At 35.3% G+C, this 19,762-nt stretch overlaps 1 protein-coding gene and 1 pseudogene across 1 annotated transcript; both read right to left on the bottom strand.

Moving 5' to 3' along the window:
* Positions 1-200: 200 nt before the first annotated feature.
* Positions 201-3,839, bottom strand: LOC108979186 (annotated as a pseudogene).
* A 13,277-nt stretch (positions 3,840-17,116) lies between these two features.
* Positions 17,117-19,537, bottom strand: LOC108999708 (licodione synthase-like). The gene is made up of 3 exons (XM_035689996.1): positions 19,409-19,537; positions 18,276-19,171; positions 17,117-18,092 (listed from the first exon to the last, which is right to left on the bottom strand). The coding sequence occupies exons 2-3, from the start codon at positions 19,167-19,169 to the stop codon at positions 17,406-17,408; spliced, it is 1,581 nt and encodes a 526-aa protein (XP_035545889.1). The 5' UTR covers positions 19,170-19,171; positions 19,409-19,537; the 3' UTR covers positions 17,117-17,405.
* Between the last annotated feature and the right edge of the window lie 225 nt (positions 19,538-19,762).

Here is a 19,762-nt window from a genome sequence, read left to right as displayed (position 1 = left end):
ATATGTGTTGATTTTGATTTTATATCTTTGATTATATATGTTTTGTGTGATAATTAGTTTTGTATTATTATTACATTTGAAAGAGATAAAACATAAACAACAATAACGACTTATAAAATAAGTTCGCCACTTCAAAGATGAATTTTCAACTTCGCCGCCGCTCGAGGGCGTAGCAACCACCACATTAGATCATGATGTCTTTATGTGTCAAGGATGTTATGTTGCTTGAAGCGCGCTACTGGTACACAAACAAGATCACAGGCTCTTGGGGCTGTCAATCTTGGCCACTCGTCCATATCAACAAGAGTAATATTATCTTGTTCGTTATCAATAATTAACTTGCCATGTTTCTCAACCACCTTAAAATCGAAGCACTGGATCATAGCCGCAAGCAATGTAGGCAACTCTTGCATGAGCAAGTTGAGGCCAGGGCAAAGCCTCGTCCCAGACCCAAATGGCAAAAGTTGGAAATGTTGTCGCCTAAAATCTATGGGACCCATATTCTTCTTCTCATGATCATCAGAGTTTAAAAACTTCTCAGGTTGAAATTCCAGTGGATTTTCCCAACAACTGGGGTCCCTTCCAATCACCCACACATTCACAAACAGTAAAGTCTTTGCTAGGATGACATAGTTTCCAATCTTACAATCTTGTACACATGCTCTTGTGACCAAAGGCAGTGGTGGGTGAAGCCTAAAGGTTTCCTTTAAAATGGCTTGGATGTATGGGAGATTTGGGGCATCTGTTTCGTTCACTAATCTTTTACTTTTGACAACATCCTGAATCTCCTCTCGAGCTCTTTTCATCACCTCAAGATGGTTGATAAGCTCTGCTAATGCCCATTCAGTTGCAATTGCTGTTGTATCTGTGCCTGCTGAGAAAAAATCCTAGAAAGGTTGTACATAGGTATATTAATTGTTTGAATTTTATATACCCTGCCCCTCTGCATTCTTGATATATATATATATATATATATATGTGATAAATATGAATGTTAATATGCATATCAATTAGAACAAGAAGTATGATAAAGGTAAAAATAATCATAAATCTATGCAATAAATTTTACAAATGATTATAATTGTAGTTAAAAAAATTAAGGAAACACAAAAAGTAAAGTTATTGAACACATAACAAATCAAATGTTTAGAACTCATTGTATTAAAATCACAATTGGACATGCATTCCTCCACTCGTTATAAGACCAGCTAGATATCTACACAATAATAATAATAATAATAATAATAATAATAATAATAACAATTTATTATAAATAGAATAATAAAATATTATTATTTTTTAATTATTTCATAAACAACATGAGTATAAGAGTGAATATGATAAATTAAAGACTAATCAGAAACTGATGCATAAATTGGAACCTTAAAATAATAATTTTATTTTGTAAAATAAAATTGTTATTAGTCTAATGAATATGATTTATTTATATAAATCACTATAAAAATAATATGAAGATAACTACTATTTTTTAAAATAATATTATTTACAAAAAATATGATTATTTTTAAATCTAAAAAGAAATATAAAAAATATCCTAAGTTGTTAATTTGTTCCACAAAAAGTTCAATAAGCCAAAATCTTCAATTTAGATTATTTGTAAATTATAAATATTATTATTATATATTATTATTATTATTATTATTATTATTATTATTATTATATTCTAATTAATATTAGAGAAATAGAAAATTTACTATAAAAATAAAATTAAGATAAATTTTTTTTATTGAAATACTATTATATGCAAAATATACTATTGTTTTTAAATCTAAGAAGAAAAAAAAAATCTAAGCTGTTAATTTGTTCGATCCGCAAATGTTCAATACATAAAAATCTTTAATTGAAGTTATTTGTAAGATATTAATATTTCATTCTTATTACTATTATATTCTAATTAATATTAAAATAACATAAAATTTAATTGTATTTTAAATAATGAATTAGAGCACAAAAATGGGATATTGTGAATTCAAAAACAAATCACTATTCCCGAGGGACGGAGGCTATAGCCTTTTCTAGTAGAATACATACAGAGAGAGTGAATAAAAATAATACAATATCTTATGAATAAAAATAAAAATAAATTTTCATATCTTATATAGGATGTGTGATGTAAATAATTTCTGATTTAGAGTAAAACTCATCAACAAATAAGATGAGAAGACGACGACAACAACTAAAAAAAAAAAAGCCAAAACAGGCAAGACGTCAAAACTATAATTTTGTCCTGACAAAATTACAATATTCATTTCGTGATAGACTCTTTTATATATATAATAATATTATAACCCTGTCATTTGTACTTTTGTTTTTGTTCTAATCCATAATTCATAATTAATGGCACTAGCCAAAACCTTTAAATGATCAGTATTAATGGGTGCATTGCAAATTTTCAAAAGAAAGTTAATATATCTTTCCTATATATTAAATTAGAATTTGGTCTCACTTAGAATTTTATGGTAACTACATTTTGTTTTTTTATTTTATTTCAAGAAATTAAATTAGAATATAATATTCACTAGAATGTTCGCTACGTAGTTCAACCCTTTCTCTTAATTAAATTAGAACAATACAAAACTTATAAATTTATGGTTTACATATATTACCTCCTTTTTATTAGTCCTATATAGATTGTTTCCATAGTTCAACCCTTTCTCTTAATTTCAACATATGAAAATGTTAGAGGTAAAACTCTCGATATCTATGGAAGATTAATGCAAGTTTGAAATTTATTTTTTTTTATTTTCTACTCGGTTTTTTATCAATTTCAAATTAAAGGTATTTTTAAAAATTTTCAATTCAACTATTTATTTTAAACCTTAAAATATCCAATCCCTCCAAACTTATAATTATGGCTTTGTCCCCGACTCTATGATTAATATCGTGTGACTATATATATATATATATATATATATATATATATATATATATATATATATCTTCTGAGTGCATGCAAGCCATAAAATTTGGAAACAAACTTCAAAGAATTTGAATCCAAAAATCTCATTTGAGTACGTAAAAAAACTTACAATAATGAGGGCTTTGATATGAACCCTAGTCAGTTTTATCTCTGAGCTTTCATCATCTCAAAAATCAAGCAATATGTCAATAAAATACTTCACCGGAGGCTAATCTCCATCACCAATATCTTTTCTTTCTCCATTTTCCTTCTTTTTCTTCAAATCTTTACGCTCTGCAATAACTTTCTCCACCAAAGCGTCGAACCTCCCATGAATGTCCTCAATCCTCTTCTCAAATCCCTGCAAATCCATTTGCTTGCAAAACCATATGTAATCAGACACATTAAACTCCCCCAAAATCCGCGTCATTTAACGAACTACAGACATAGCCTCCTCGGCCCGACCAAGCTTCATTTCGGAGATGCCATTGTTGGACAACTTCAACAACTCCTCTATAACATTGACAACCTTGCCAGCCTCAGACTTGCTGGCAAAAACCAGCAAGAGCCGGCTGTATTCCCTTTCTCGAAGTGGGAGGAAGTTCTTCATATTATGGCTTCCCAAGAGCTCATTTGTGCTGAACCTCCAAATGAACTTCCAATACGGTCCATACGGCGCAAATGCAAACAAAGAGTTATAGGTACGGCAGGAAATGGTGATGGTGTGCTTACGTGAACTGAAAGAAAGATCATTGTATTTCAAAAGCAATATTGCATATTCTGGTGTCGAAGCTACGATGCATGGGACTGAGCCAAGACAGAGGGAAAACAAAGGGCCATAATGAAGGGACAGTTTTTGGAAAGAATGGTGGATGACAGGGCCGAGGAGATGGAAATGACTCACTTTGATCTTACACATCATAGGACTATATCTAGTATATATTACTCTTATATATGTTAAATGTAAAATCAGCTAACTATTAGATAAATCGATGTACACCAATTTTAATCCTTGTTGGTTGTATTGTTTTAGCTGAAAAATGCTACAAGAAAGTCTTATACCACACATATCCTTAACCAACAACTAATTTGTCATTTTATTTAAACACACACATATTTAAGAATTAAGATAGAATGATAAAAATGAAAATTACATATTAATTTGGTAGAGATGTGTAGTGGAAGGCTTCATGTAAAACTTCTCTAGTTTACCATCTTCCAAAATATTGTATGAGGGAAGTTGATAACAGTGTCCTATTTATATATCCTCTCAACTGCATTTTCTTGCTAATCTTGACCTAGAGAACAATCTTATTTTATATAAATATATATATATATAAATTTTATTCAGCATTCCTACATTACACATCTATTGAGTATTCAAAGTTAGCGTACGCATGTTCAAGAATCAATCAAGCTTAGACTGCGTTTGGATGTTGAGCTGAGCTCTATTTTTTATGAGTAGTAGTGAGTTGAGTAGTGAGGGGAGGTATGTGGGGTCCATCTAAACTAAGTTTAAAGTGTGTTTGGATGTTAAGATGAGTTTAATACTTTTTATGAAAAATTAAAAAAAGTTGTGGATCTTATGTATAAAAATGTGTTAAGTTGAAAAGAGTTGCGGGTCTCACGTGTAATGAGGTTTTGAGTTGAGATGAGTTTAGTAATTTGAGAGTTGGATGTTTAGATATTATACTCAGTTTAAAATTAATCTGAGCTCAACTGAATTTTGCAACCAAACATAGCCTTAATTTCTTCTCGAAACCTATATATCATGCCAATTATGACGAATATGATCATCATGCTTATTAAAAGGTCAATTGATTTTTTTTAATCATTTTAATAAAATCGCGTCGCATTCAGCATTTAAGAAAAGTAAACAGAGAGAGAATATATATATATATATATATATATATATATAAAATAGGGCGAGTAGTTGTGGCGTGCGTGCATGAAATTTCAAATATGTTTATTTTATGGTAGTGGTTTGGTCTGGAATTAATTAATTGATTATCGTAACATTTATTCAAGATTTCGGCGCTTCAATTATCATCTAAAAAACTTTATCAAATATGAGAACAATATTCTGGCCACATGAGCTGCGCCATGCATATCACCGAATTGATTATCACCTACTCCTATTCAAGTTTCCGTGATATTCTGGCCACAGCTTTAATTAATTATCAGAACCTCCTACCGAGTTTCGTGCGAGTAAAATTTAAGGCTGATAATTCGGATCGTGTCAAATTATGGATATTCATTATATTAGTTAATTCAAATCCAACTTGTAAGTTAAATTAATTAATGTTGCTGCCTGCTGGTACCTAAAGCCACGTACCCACTTTTTTTAAACCTTTACTTTTCTAATACAAGGGGTCCTCTCTCATCTCCTACGTGTAGAGGTTTTGGTTTCTTCCGTTCCTGTCATATAATGTAGGGTTCGGTTGTCTTTAATAAAATATTTAATAAAATAAAAAATAAAAAAAAATTATATGTAATGTGTGATATCATAATAATGAATATAATTTTTTTTTAAAAAGGCCACGTTGACGTGAAAATGCGACAGAAATATTGTACGTATGGAGAATTAATCTTTATTTTTAGAATGCAACTTTTGGCGCATCAACGTGTCATCCCCAAATGATCAAACGACAGGTGGATGGTAATTAACTCCAATATTACAGGTTTTCCGGTGGGGCTAGCTAGCTACTCCATTATCTCGGTTTTCTGTTGAATCTTTATGATCTCTTACGCAATTGAGGAGGCAAAAGATCGATCAGAACTCGGAATATCAGTAGCTGTAAAAACCAACAATAATCCCAATTATCTATTTATATCCAAATATTAATTTGATAAGCTTCTAACTTTGGCTATATTTGTCTTGGACGACTGGAAGAAAATGACAGAAAAAAGGGGAGAAAAGTCTTCCCTTCAACGATGATGGAGAGATTGCTTGGGGTGAATTTATGTAGATTCGAGTATGCATTGACATTACACAACCTCTGTTGAGAGGGAAGAAACTTTGTATTGGTTCTAGAGTACCCTACTGGGTCCGGTTCTCTTACGAGCATTTACAAGCGAAATATTTTGATGAAGTGAACACTCCCTTTCCTTATGGTTAGTGGCTGCGGGGAGTGGAGCGTGGAAGTTTCGCCATGGGGGCTAATGGCCGACGTCAGTCGTCGTTGGAGCACCCCAAGTCTGGCGATACACGCAGGGATGAGGTTGTGCATGAGGAGATTTCGGCGAAAAATATTCCACAAGCGGAACTGGGTAATCCTGAGTTGTTACCTGTCTTGCAAACGGCGATTACGGAGCATGTTGTGGAGGCCGTTGGAGGTGGATTCAAAATTGGGATGGGGTGTGAGAGAGACGAAATTTCGAAAAGGACTGGGAGAGAATCAAGGGAGGGTCCTAGTCCACAGGTTGTCCCTCCAGTGTTTTACTCAAAGCCTAACTCAGAGACTCATTTTTCTTCAGTGGATGTGGACTCAACCGTTTCAGGCCCAAAGGCTCAGTGTTTGAAGGGCTTCTACTAAGTGAGGCCCAAGAGACCAAAACACAGACTAATACCTGGAGAAAGAGGGACATTCGGTTACAGAAGAAAGAGCATCCATCTGTTGCGCGTAAGAACCCGTCGTCTTCGTTGAACAGGGGTCATGCCATAAAACAAAAGGCGGCATCTGCTGAAAATGGGTCTCCTTCAAAAGGGGGAAAACGACGGAAGCGGGTGTCTCTGGGGGCTAGTGCGAAGGAGCAGTTACATGAAGTTCAAATTGATCTATCGGCAGAGGCTGGATCCTAGCCCTGCCGACAGCCATGAAAACCATGTGTTGGAATTCTCGTGGGCTTGGGAACTCACAGGGAATTCGTGCTCTGCTTGATTTGATCACAAGAGAAGATCCCGCGATGGTGTTTCTTTAGGAGACGAAGCTGAAGACTCGGACCATGGAACTGTGTAAGTACAAATTGGGTTTTTCTTCTTGTTTTACTGTCGATTGCATAGGAAAGAGTGGGGGATTGGCTTTGCTCTAGAAAGGGAATTTTTCGATCTAGTTAAAATCTTTCTCCCAGAATCACATTGATGTTATTGTTAAGGAAGATGATATTTGTGAATGGCGGTTTACGGGTATATATGGGAGTCCCCACATTGCGAGTAGATCTGTGACCTGGACCTAATTCGCACTTTAAGTACCCTTGATGATAAGCCCTGGCTGTTGGGGGGGATTTCAATGAAATTTTGCAGTTGAATGAAAAACGGGGAGGAAGATTATGACATGAGGATCAAATGGAGGCGTTTAGGGATGTGCTGTTTGATTGTTCCTTGCGTGATATAGGTTTTCATGGCCCTAAGTTTACGTGGGTGAATGGGAGGGAAGGCAACAGTGCAATCAGTGAGAGACTTGATCGCTTTCTTATTAATAGCAGCTTTTTTGGCTTATTTCCTCAAGGGGTGGTGAAAAATGCATTGAGATTATTGAGAATGTTTGGAAATCTAATGATGGCGTCGGTTATAATTTGGAGGGTGTAATAGACTCATTAAAGAGTGTGGTGAGCAATTGGCTTGGTGGAACAAAACTTCTATTAGACATAAAAAGGGAGCTTGTTGCTGCTAGACGTAACCTTGAAAGCATCCTAGCTACAGATGGTGAGCAATCTGACCCTGTGGGTTTATATAAAGCATGAGCGAATCTGCAAGTATGGCTTGAGTGAGAGGAAGTGATGTGGAGACAACGCTCTCGTGTGAAATGGTTACATGAAGGGGACCAAAATACTCGTTGCTTTCACTCCCAAGCTAATATGAAAAGGAAGAGAAACTAGATAAAAGGTCTCATAAATGAGCAAGGCATTTGGGTAGAAGGAGCACAAAGGAAAGATATGATTCTGCAATTTTTTCAACAACTTTTTTTTACATCTGGTTTGAGTGGACATGATGGTGTTTTGGACTCTGTGGAGAGAAGAATAACAATGGATATGAATCAGCAACTCACAAAGCCTTATGTAGCCGAGGAGGTGAAGACGACACTTCAACAAATGCACCCAACCAAGGCCCAACCAAGGCACCGGGACCTGATGGTATGTCTCCACTCTTTTTCCAAAAATATTGGCATATTGTTGGACATTTTGTAACTCAAGCTGTGTTGCACTCTCTATATTCGGGAAGGATTCCAAAAGACCTCAATCATACTTTAATTTGCTTAATTCCGAAAAAGAAGAATTGTGAGGTGGTCTCTGATTTTCGACCCATAAGCCTCTGTAATGTTGTGTATAAGCTAGTTGCAAAAGTGATTGTGAATAGATTGAAATGTTTGTTGTCTGCTATTTTATCTAAGACTCAATGATATGAACCCGCGGGAAAGGAATCCCTTGAACTCACAATCAATTTGAAAACTCCCCAAGAAAGCCAGATTCAAGTCAATGGATGGAAAATCTAGACATGATGAGAACTCGTTTCAAGAACCTAGATTATATTAAAATCTATACCCGTTGAAGAACCAGTCTCAAGAACCCAAATTACAAAGGAGGAACGCCACAAAGGTTGTGATTTACCTTTGATAAGTTCAAAAGTTCAATTATGAACAAGAGGAGTAAAACTCAACTCACAATGAATAAATTTATCAAATTTCATTAACTTCTGAAAATGAGGCTACAAAGAGTATTTAAACAAAAACCTAATTAAAATCCTAGCTAAAATAAAGCTCCTTTTAATCAAAACGCCCCTGGATGAACAGTGCCGCGACTACAGTGTCGCGGCTATAGTAACGCTACAGTAACCTCTTGAAACCCTAGTTCAATAAAATAATAAATTTCCCAACATGCCCTTGGATAGGCCCCCTTAAGTACTTCCCATAATAAACCAAATTATTCTAAACTAATAAAATAAGTCTTTTAAATGAATTAAACAAGTTGAAAGCCTTCAAGTGCCCAAAGCCTTTAAGTCATGTTGTTGCCCTTTCCATAGCTTATCAAATGAATCAAAACTGAATCTTCATCCTTTAAGCCCTTGAACATGTAATTGGCTCATCTGAAACTCGCAACATATCTTTAAGACTAGGCTCACCTTGGTTCCCATCATTCCCCCTCTCCTCAAAAGGATTCGACCTCGAATCTCCACCTGGATCAAAGGGAAAAATGTTAGTAATATTATCATTAATTTCATATGCATTATCATTAATTTGTTCAAGAATTTGAAAAATTCCATCCAAACTACTCCTATTGTCAATAGATAAAGGCATTAAATCTAAAGGAGTAAATGGATTAAGTCTATACACAATTTCAAAAGGTGAAAATTTAGTAGTAGCATGAACACTCCAATTATACATGAACTCAATGAATGACAAACAATACTCCCACAAATGTTCATGAAACACATCTAAAGTCTTCTTTATACCAAAATGACCACTCCAATTATATGAAAACTCAATGAAACGCAAATAATACTTCCACAAACGTTCATGCAAAAAGTCAATAAATGGCAAATGATACACCCACAAATGTTCATAAAACACATTTAAAACTTTCCTTACACCAAAATAACCACTCCAATTATATGCAAACTCAATGAATGGCAAGCAATATTCCCACAAACGTTCATGCAACACGTTAATGAATGACAAATGATACTTCCACAAACGTTCATGCAACACTTCAATGAATGGCAAATCATACTGCCACAAACGTTCATGCAACACATCATTGAATGACAAATGATACTCCCACAAACGTTCATGCAACACGTCACTTGGTAAATGATATTTCCACAAACTTTCATGCACCTCGTCTAAAATCCATTTTACACCATAATGACCCAACAATCCACATCCATGCACTCTATACCATCTCATGCATAATACTAATATGCTCGCAAAGTTTATTCTCTCTAAACAAATACCAATCTAGTCTATAGCACTTACCAAACGATGCCTTCTCACACGCTCCATACACACTAGCAAAGTCATCATCATTAGCATGCAAATCCTCATCATATTCAAATCTCAATAATTTTGCATATAAAATGAAGACAATGACATACCTTCTTGATAAAGCATTAACTACAAAATTTTCCTTACCTTGTGTGTAATTGATTTCAAGAGGAAACGTCTCAATACAATCCTCACACTTAGCATGCATTATCGTCAAGGACTTACCTTGTCCCTTCAAGTGCGTCAATGACTTATATTCTTCAAAGAAAGGTCGGTTAGGAATTGTCGCACCTGGCACAAAATCAATATAGTGCTCTATCTCCCTAATAGGTGGCAATCCACTGAACAGACCTCTAGGAAACATGACCTCATATCCCTGCAACAAAAAGACAACAACACTAGGTAAAGATACTTCAAGTTCGCTAGTATTAAGACTCGTTTTAGCATAAAAACTCACTCTCACTTTTCTCTTTGTTTCTCTCTCACTTTCTTCACTCTCTCTTTCCCTATCACTCTCTTTTCCTTCATCTTGTTTTGAACTCTCGACCTGACAATTATTTTTTAACTCATTCTCTCTTTCTCTTGAGGTCTCAGTTTCACCCTTTTCTTTTTTCCCTCTCACTTTTCTCTCTTTCTCCTTTTCGGCCTCACTATTTGTTTTTTTCTCAATCTCACATTCACTTTTGCTTTTTAGCTCAATCTCACTTTCACTCTTGCTTTTTAGCTCATTTTCACTTTCACTCTTGCTTGTTTGCTCAATCTCCTTTTCACTTTTTCTTTTTTGATCACTCTCACTTTTACTCTTTATTTTTTGATCACTCTCATTTTCACTTTTTCTTTTTTGAACAACCTCACTTTTCAGCTTCAATTGGTCCCCATCGACCTGTGTTAGCTTTAAAGGAGCAAGTTTGATTGTTTTTCCATCCATTTCAGAACTGTACATGTTCCTTAACCCATCATGGATAACCTTCCTATCATACTGCCATGGCTTCGCCAACAAAATGACCAGCATGCATCGGTACTACTTCACAAAGGACCATATCTTGGTATTTCCCAATTGAAAAAGAAACTAGCACTTGCTTATTTACCCTAACCTCCCCACAATCACTCAACCACTGCAACATGTATGGTCTAGGGTGTTTCAACGTACGTAAATTCAATTTCTCGTCTAAAGTAGTGCTAGCCAAATTAATACAACACCTTAAATCAATGACCATACTACATACCTTGTTGTTGATGTGGCATCTAGTATGAAAAATATCCTCACTCTGCTGCTCTGTATCATTCATCTTAATTTGTGTATTGAGTGCTCGCCTGGCAACAAGAGACTCAGCATACTCTTCTTTCTCATACTCATTCTCAATACTAAACTCAGGATGCCTCCTATCTCTCCTGCCATGAAGGTTTCTAATTACCGCATCTTGATGATCCATCCTATCTCTCACTTCACCCAACACCATGTTCAACTTCTCAAACTGTTGTTGCATGGCTTGCAACAGAAAGGAAGAGTTATCTACCATCCTCTTTGGTGATGAGTCACTACTATGGGACATCATAATGTGCTGCACAAAAAGAATGTTAGTGGAAAACCTCACACACTCCCTTACGTGTTTACACTCAAATAATGGCACTCTACTCGTGTTTCACTCTTAGTTGGCTTTTTCCCGATAATAGTCTCACACTCTCTTACCTTTTACCTCAATAGTTTTCCCGCTCAAGTTCTTTAAGATCTAATTGAACTAAATCAAGACAATTCAACCTTGTATTATTTCAACCAGTAATATCGATCCAAAAAACAAGGAATGAATAAAATGACACGAGACTCAAGGAATTTATACGAGGGAAAGAGTAGTTATAAAACAAAATACCAAATAGAAAGATGTATTCAGCTCTTATGATGATAAAAGCTCAATCAACAAATAATTGCTTTTTCTTTATTGTAACTATGTAGCGACTTTGAATACGCCACCTTCTCTTTTCTTCTTCTTCTTCTTTCTGTTTTTTTTTTCAAATTTTCTTTTCTTTTCTTTTCCTTTCCTTTCTTTTCTTTTCTTTTCCTTTCCTTTCCTTTCTTTTCTTTTCTCTAATTCAACCACAAACAACAATATTCAATTATGAAAACCAAGCAATTGAATTCAAACACACAAGAATTGACAATGAAGTAGAAGAGAAAACAATGAAACAGTGCCTCCAAGGAATTGACAAACTTAGAGATGCAAGAAACCCTAAAATTTTGAAACCCTAGGTGATGCAAATTTCAGCCAATCCAAAAACTCTAAGAATTTCGGCAGCCTACTTTTGGTTTCTGTTTTTGTTTTTTGTTTTTCATTTTTTTTTTGCAACCCTAGAACAACGAAGCCCTAGAATGAAATATGCAAGAAATAAAAGATAGAAATAGATCTGATTGGAAACCTTGCTCTAATACCAAATGATATGAATCCGCGGGAATGGAATCCCTTGAACCCACAATCAATTTGAAAACTCCCCAAGAAAGCCAAATTCAAGTCAATAGAGGGAGAATCTAGACCCGATGAGAACTCGTTTCAAGAACCTAGTTATATTAAAATCTAGACCCGTTGAAGAACCCGTCTCAAGAACCTAGATTACAAAGGAGGAACGCCACAAAAGTTGTGATTTACCTTTGATAAGTTCAGAAGTTCAATTAAGAACAAAAGGAGTAAAACTCAACTCACAATGAATAAATTCATCAAAATTCATTAACTTCTGAAAATGAGGCTACAAAGAGTATTTAAACAAAAACCTAATTAAAACCCTAGCTAAAATAAAGTCCCTTTTACCAAAACGCCCTTGGATGAACAGTGACGGGCTAAAGTAACCTCTTGAAACCCTAGTTCAATAAAATAATAACTTTCTCAACATGCCCTTGGATAGGCCCCCTTAAGTGCTTCCCATAATAAACCCAATTATTCGAAACTAATAAAATAAAACTTTTAAATGAATTAAACAAGTTGAAAGCCTTCAAGTGCCCAAAGCCTTTAAGTCATGTTGTTGCCCTTTCCATAACTTATCAAATGAATCAAAATTGAATCTTCATCCTTTAAGCCCTTGAACATTTAATTGGATCATCTGGAACTTGCAACATATCTTTAAGACTAGACCCACCTTGGTTCCCATCACTCAATGTGCTTTTGTGGGGGGTAGACTAATTAATGATAATGTATTGGTGGCACATGAGGTGGTACATTATTTGAGACATAAAAGAAAGGGTCAAAAGGGTTATATGTCCCTCAAATTGAATATGAGTAAAGCATATGATCGGGGGGAGTGGATGTTCTTAGAAAAGATTATGTTGAAGTTGGGTTTTGCTGTTTCTTTTGTCAACTTGATTATGGAGTGTGTTAAAACAGTTTCTTTTTCCATCTTACTGAATGGTGAGTCTCAAGAGCACATCTCTCCTACTAGAGGTATTAGGCAAGGGGACTCATTATCTCCTTACCTTTTTCTCTTGTGCACCGAGGGACTTACTGCTCTGTTGAGGGATGTTGAGAGAAATAATGTAGTACGAGGCATAAAAGTTTGTAGAGGAGCTCCAAGTGTAAATCATCTTCTCTTTGCGGATGATAGTCTTATTTTTTGCAAAGCCGATCTCTAAACAACTTCACACATCTAGATTTTACTAGATCAGTATGAGTTAGCTTCTGGTCAGCTAGTGAACAAAACAAAGACTGCTATAGTATTTTCTAAAAATGTTACTGAGATAAGGCAAAGGGAGCTTCTTGCTTTGTGGGGGGTCAAGTCTTTTTAGCAATATGATAAGTATCTAGGTTTGTCAAACCTAGTCGGGCGGTCGGAAATTAGAGCATTTGAGGATATAAAAAGGAAAGTTTGGATTAAATTGCAAAGCTGGAAAGGCAAATTATTATCTCAAGGAGGGCAAGAGGTTCTTATTAAAGTTGGAGTATTATCCATCCCTACTTATGCCATGAGTTGTTTCAAGTTACCGATGGGTTTGTGTCGAGATTTGGAACGGATGATGGCTAGATTCTGGTGGGGGCAAAAGGAAGAAGAGAGGAAAGTGCATTGGATGAGTTGGCAAAGGCTGTGCATGTCCAAATTTAGAGGTGGAATTGGTTTTAAGAATTTACAATCTTTCAATATGGCTTTGCTAACAAAACTAGGGTGGAGGATCCTGTAGAATACTAGTTCTTTGCTCCAAAAAATTTACAAAGCAAAATATTTTCACCAAGTTCCTTTCTTCCAAGCTCAGCTAGGTCGCAATCCTTGTTACGCTTGGAGAGGGATAATTGAAGCTAAAAAATGGTTATGGGCAGGGTGTCGGTGGAGAGTTGGGAATGGGGAGTGTATAAAAATATGGAAGGACTTTTGGGTGCCAGGCCATAGATGTTTACAGTCACCTCTAGATGGTAATTTAGTTGCTGATTCACAACATGATGCAACAATAGCTTCTCTTGTTGACAAGACTACAAAAACGTGGAAGATAAGTGAAGTTAGATCTCTCTTCAATCCAAATGTGGCAGACCAGATTTTACAGATTAGGTTGTCAGGGAATGTTTGTATGGATAAGTGGATTTGGAATGAAGAATCGAATGGGAACTTTACTGTGAAGAGTGCATACCGTCTCATTCAAAATCTACGTAATGGTGCTAGCGGGGAGAGCTCATCTCTAATGGCTGAGAAGTGGATATGGAAGGGTATATGGCAAATGAAAGTTCCAAGGAAAATTAAAATTTTTGCATGGCGAGCTTGCAAAAATATCCTGCCAACTCTGAGGAACTTGAGAAATAAAAGTATTGATGTTGCTAATGTTTGTTGCTTCTGCCAGTCAAATGGAGGGGATGTGGAACATGTCATTTATCTTGTCCTCAGATTAGAAGTGTATGGCAGCATTTTCTCCCTTTGCTGCAGTCAGTACAAAGCAATCTCAATTTCATGGACACTGTTATGTGGGTAATGGAAAGAGGAAGTGTGGAGGAGTTCACTATGTTTTTTCTGATTGGGTGGAGTTTACGGTTTAGACGGAAGAAGATGGTTATGGGGATCTTTGTGATAGACCCTATGGCAGCAGTGAATCATGCGCTTTCCTTTCATAGAGTTTTTATGCAGCTGCAACTTTCCAGTGAAAATGAGAGGCAACATATTTGTAGATGGTGTTGTTTTTACAGATGGCAAGAAAGCTGGTGTTGGTTTCGTTTTGAGAGATGAAAATGGTAAAATGGTCTGGGCAGCGACTAAAGTTGAAGATGATGTGGATGCACCCGTTACTATTGAACTGATTGCTGTGTTAAGAGGCTTACAGGTGTGTCTACCACTCAGTATTCCAAATCTGGTTATAGAAACAAACTGCTTATCTTTGGTTCAAGAGTTACAAGGTTGTCAAGAGTCTTTCTCTCCAAACAGAAATCTGATTCAGGATGCAAAGGAATTGATGAGGCATTTTCCAGAACTACAAGTTCAGCATGTTTAAAGGAATGGTAATAGGGTAGCTCATAATTTGGCATGTTTTGCTTGGAATGTTGATGATATTATTATGTGGTAGGACTCTATCCCAGGTTTTGTAGATCATGCCCTTTGGTTTGATCAAGCTTCCATGTATTGATTTCCTTATTAATGAAAGTTTGTTTATCAAAAAAAAAAGAAAGTCCAACTTGTAAGTTAATTTATGACACCTAAGACACTGATATTGTTGAGACTCACAATTGCAAAAGGCGGTTATAACTTAAAAGTCGGGGTGTAAGAAAAAATCGAAAAAATAGTTGAACCAATCCGAAATTGAAAAAATCGAAAGTTCTAATTTCAGTGATAAAACGGTCCATTTCGGTTTTCAAATTATCAACACCGATGCATACTGGTTCAATTCCAAAATTTGTCCAAACCCAAACTAAATTGAACCTATTAACCCCTAATTTGAAAAGTCTCCTTACAAGCAATTTCGCACACCAAATCGCACACCAATGTTAAATGTAAGGCATTTGTTTAATGAAACAATGCGAATTGAAGACGAAAATGATTTTCATGAGATAGAAGACCTTATTCTTCTCTTAAAAAAAATTCTTTTATTATTATTTTTTTTGTAATAAAACAATTTTTGTGAGTATTGATACGTGGTTTGGTGTGCTAAACCGCTTGTACCTAACAAGTCCCTAAAAAATTTGGCCAAGAAGATTTAAGTGATATTAATGGGAGAATCGATATGTACTGAATTCCCATAACATATGTTGTTGTTGAAATCCCACTTGCGCTGTAATTTTCTTGTGGCTAGCCCCAAGATCTAGCATTAGATTATATAAATGGAAAAGTAAGGTTAGATATAGTTTTTAGATGTAAAAGTCTACTACAATTCTTTAAAAAAAAAAAGTGAGGCCTATTATAAAAATAAAAAATAAAATAAATAAAAAATTAGTACTATTATAGCTACAAAGAAATTACACAAAAATAATCCACAAACTGACGTGGCAGTTTCATGTTATCCGTTAGATCTATTTTATAATAAAAATAACTTCACAATCTAACAAACTATGCTCATCATGTCACATCAATTTATAAGATTACTCTATATAATCCATTTATGGTTAAAGTATTCATCATTTTAAAAATGTACAAATTATTTCTTAATGGAATGCGTACTATTCGGGAATTAGTTGGGATAAATAAAGTCAAATATAGTGGAAAAATAAAAAAATAATAAAAAAAAAGAACTAAAAGTTTTTTCTTCTCTTGCCAACAGAGAAGCTATAAATTTATGAATTTTATTATATACAAACAAGTTTGTATATCAATCTGCGTATTAATGTTATTGTTTTCATATTTTAAATTCAAGTTAATACTATTTTTAATAAAATTTATTTTTTGATCAATTATATTAAATAGATGCACGTATTAATGTACAGAATCGCTTACACTTAAATTTTTTCTAAATTTATAGCTGTGCATAGAGAGAACACCAAAGTAGGGCATGTAAATCTTAAAGAAGGATGACGAGGGAATTGTCAAATCCTTATCTCGATGGGCTGTGCTGACAATTATTGTGGGACCAAGGGTGCTTGTAAATCTAAAAGAAGGAATTCTAATTTGAAGGAATAATCTTAAATGCATATCTTGATCAAGGTTGTTAATTCTGTGTCGATTTCCTAGCGTAATCTAAAAAATATTTGAAAACGTATTAAGGATGTGAGTAGATATGTATATATGGCAACATATATGCATAACAAATATTATAAGCATTTATAGTAAAAGCAAAAGAAGAAAATAATTAATTCCAAATAATTTCATACATATCATATTAAGTGAACCAAATGAGATAGTAGATCTTAGAATAGAACAAATCTATTAAAAGAAATGAATATCATGAGCATCTTCAAATCATGATCAATATGTGTTGATTTTGACGTCGTTACATCTTTGATTATTATATATGTTTTGTGTGATAATTAGTTTTGTATTATTATAATTATTATATTTGAAAGATATAAATCATAAACATTAATAACGACTTATAAAATAAGTTCGCCTCTTCAAAGATGTATTTTCGACTCCGCCACTGCTCGAGGGGGTAGCAACCTGCACCACACTAGATCATAATGTCTTTATGTGTCAAGGATGGTAACTTCTTTGAAGCGTGCTACTGGTACACAAACAAGATCATGGGCTCTTGGGGCTGTCAATCCTGGCCGCTCATCCATATCAACAAGAGCAATATTATCTTGTTCGTCATCATTAATTAACTTGTCATGTTTCCCAACCACCTTAAAATCGAAGCATTGGATCATAGCCGCAAGCAATGTAGGCAACTCTTGCATGGCCAAGTTGAGGCCAGGGCAAAGCCTCGTCCCAGACCCAAATGGCAAAAGTTGGAAATGTTGTCCCCTAACATCTATGGGACCCATATTCTTCTTCTCAAGATCATCAGAGTTTAAAAACCTCTCAGGTTGAAATTCCAGTGGATTTTCCCAACAGCTGGGGTCCCTTCCAATCGCCCACACATTCACAAACAGTAAAGTTTTTGCTGGGATGACATAGTTTCCAATCTTACAATCTTGTACACATTCTCTTGAGACCAAAGGCAGTGGTGGGTGAAGCCTAAAGGTTTCCTTTAAGATGGCTTGGATGTATGGAAGATTTGGAGCATCTGTTTCATTGACTAATCTTTTACTTTTGACAACATCCTCAATCTCCTCTCGAGCTCTTTTCATCACCTCCGGATGGTTGATAAGCTCTGCTAATGCCCATTCAGTTGTAATTGCTATTGAATCTGTGCCTGCTATGAAGAAATCCTAGAAAGGTTGTACAAAGGTATATTAATAATATGAATTTAATATACCCTACCAATGCATTCTTGATATGTGTGTGTGTGTGTGTGTGTGTGTGTGTGTGTGTGTGTGAGAGAGAGATAAATATGAATTTTAATATGCATATCAAGAATTTGAATCCAAAAATCTCATTTGAGTACAACTTACACTGATGAGGGATTTGATATGAACCCTAGTCAGCTTTATCTCCGAGCTTTCATCCTCTGAAAAATCAAGCAATATGTCAATAAAATCCTTGACCCGAGGCTGATCTCCACCACCAATATCTTTTCTTTCTCCATTTTGCTTCTTTTTCCTCAACTCTTCACGCTCTGCAATAACTTTCTCCATCAAAGCATCAAACCTCCCATGAATGTCCTCAATCCTCTTCCCAAATCCCTGCAAATCCATATGCTTGCAAAACCATATGTAATCAGACACATTAAACTCCCCCACAATCCGCGTCACGTCTCGCACTACAGACATAACATCCTCGGCCCGACCAAGCATCATTTTGGAGATGACATTGTTGGACAACTTCAACAACTCGTTTGTAACATTGACAGCCTCGCCAGCCTCAGACTTGCTGGCGAAAACCCGCAAGAGCCGGCGGTATTCGCTTTCTCGAAGTGAGAGGAAGTTCTTCATAGTATGGCTTCCCAAGAGCTCATTTGTGCTCAACCTCCGGATGAACTTCCAATACGGTCCATACGGCCCAAATACAATGGAAGAGTTATTGGTAAGGCGAGTAATGGCGATGTTGTACAAACGTGAATTGAAAGAAAGATCGTTGTATTTCAAAAGCAATTTTGCATATTCCGGTGTCGAGGCTATGATGCATGGGACTGAGCCAAGACGGAGGGAAAACAAAGGACCATAACGAAGGGAGAGTTTCTGGAAAGAATGGTGGATGAGAGGGCCGAGGAGATGGAAATGCCCTATTATTGGTAATGCTATAGGGCTTGGTGGCAGCTTTGATTGAAATGGGAAAATTTTAAAGAGAATGGATAAGATCAGAAAAAGAAGGAAGAGGGGAAGGATTAGGAGCTGATCTAGAATCATGGCTTTAGAACAAAAAACAAAAAAAAAAAAATCTTTGCATCAATATAATTTCATTTCATAATTTAGAAGATTTTAACATGAACACAAGAACTAAAATAACTTTCACAAAATCAAAACAAAAAAATCAGTAGAAAAATTTCTTTATCCATTTATGATCAATAATTTCAATGATGATGATCATAAACCATGCAGTACCCCATGCATGCACATCTTTAAAACAAGTTTAAACAAGTGCTTACCTCTTAATTACAGGATAATTTGGAGATAGAATAGTATTTCGAGAGGCCTTTGACAGTTGGCCAGTTGCTGTTGGATCGATCTTATAATTCTCAGCATGCAATTATAATTTGTGAATTCCAATCCTTATTATATACAGTTGCAGGCTTGAATATTATATATGCAGCTCATCGTGTACTAGGCATGATGATCGTGACGGTAATATCACAGAATGTACATAGGGCATTAATTGCATATGTGGAAGCAGAAATTATTTAATGATTAATTAACTGCACCTATGGTTAACGTCGTGTTTCATACGTCTTTAGGCTAAGTTTTAGCAACTCGGGTCTTTAAAGCTGGGCCTGCAAAAATGA

This window comes from Juglans regia, chromosome 5 (assembly GCF_001411555.2).
Source record: "Juglans regia cultivar Chandler chromosome 5, Walnut 2.0, whole genome shotgun sequence".
In the NCBI taxonomy this organism is placed as follows: Eukaryota; Viridiplantae; Streptophyta; class Magnoliopsida; order Fagales; family Juglandaceae; genus Juglans; species Juglans regia.
This window is presented reverse-complemented; position numbering and strand designations above follow the sequence as displayed.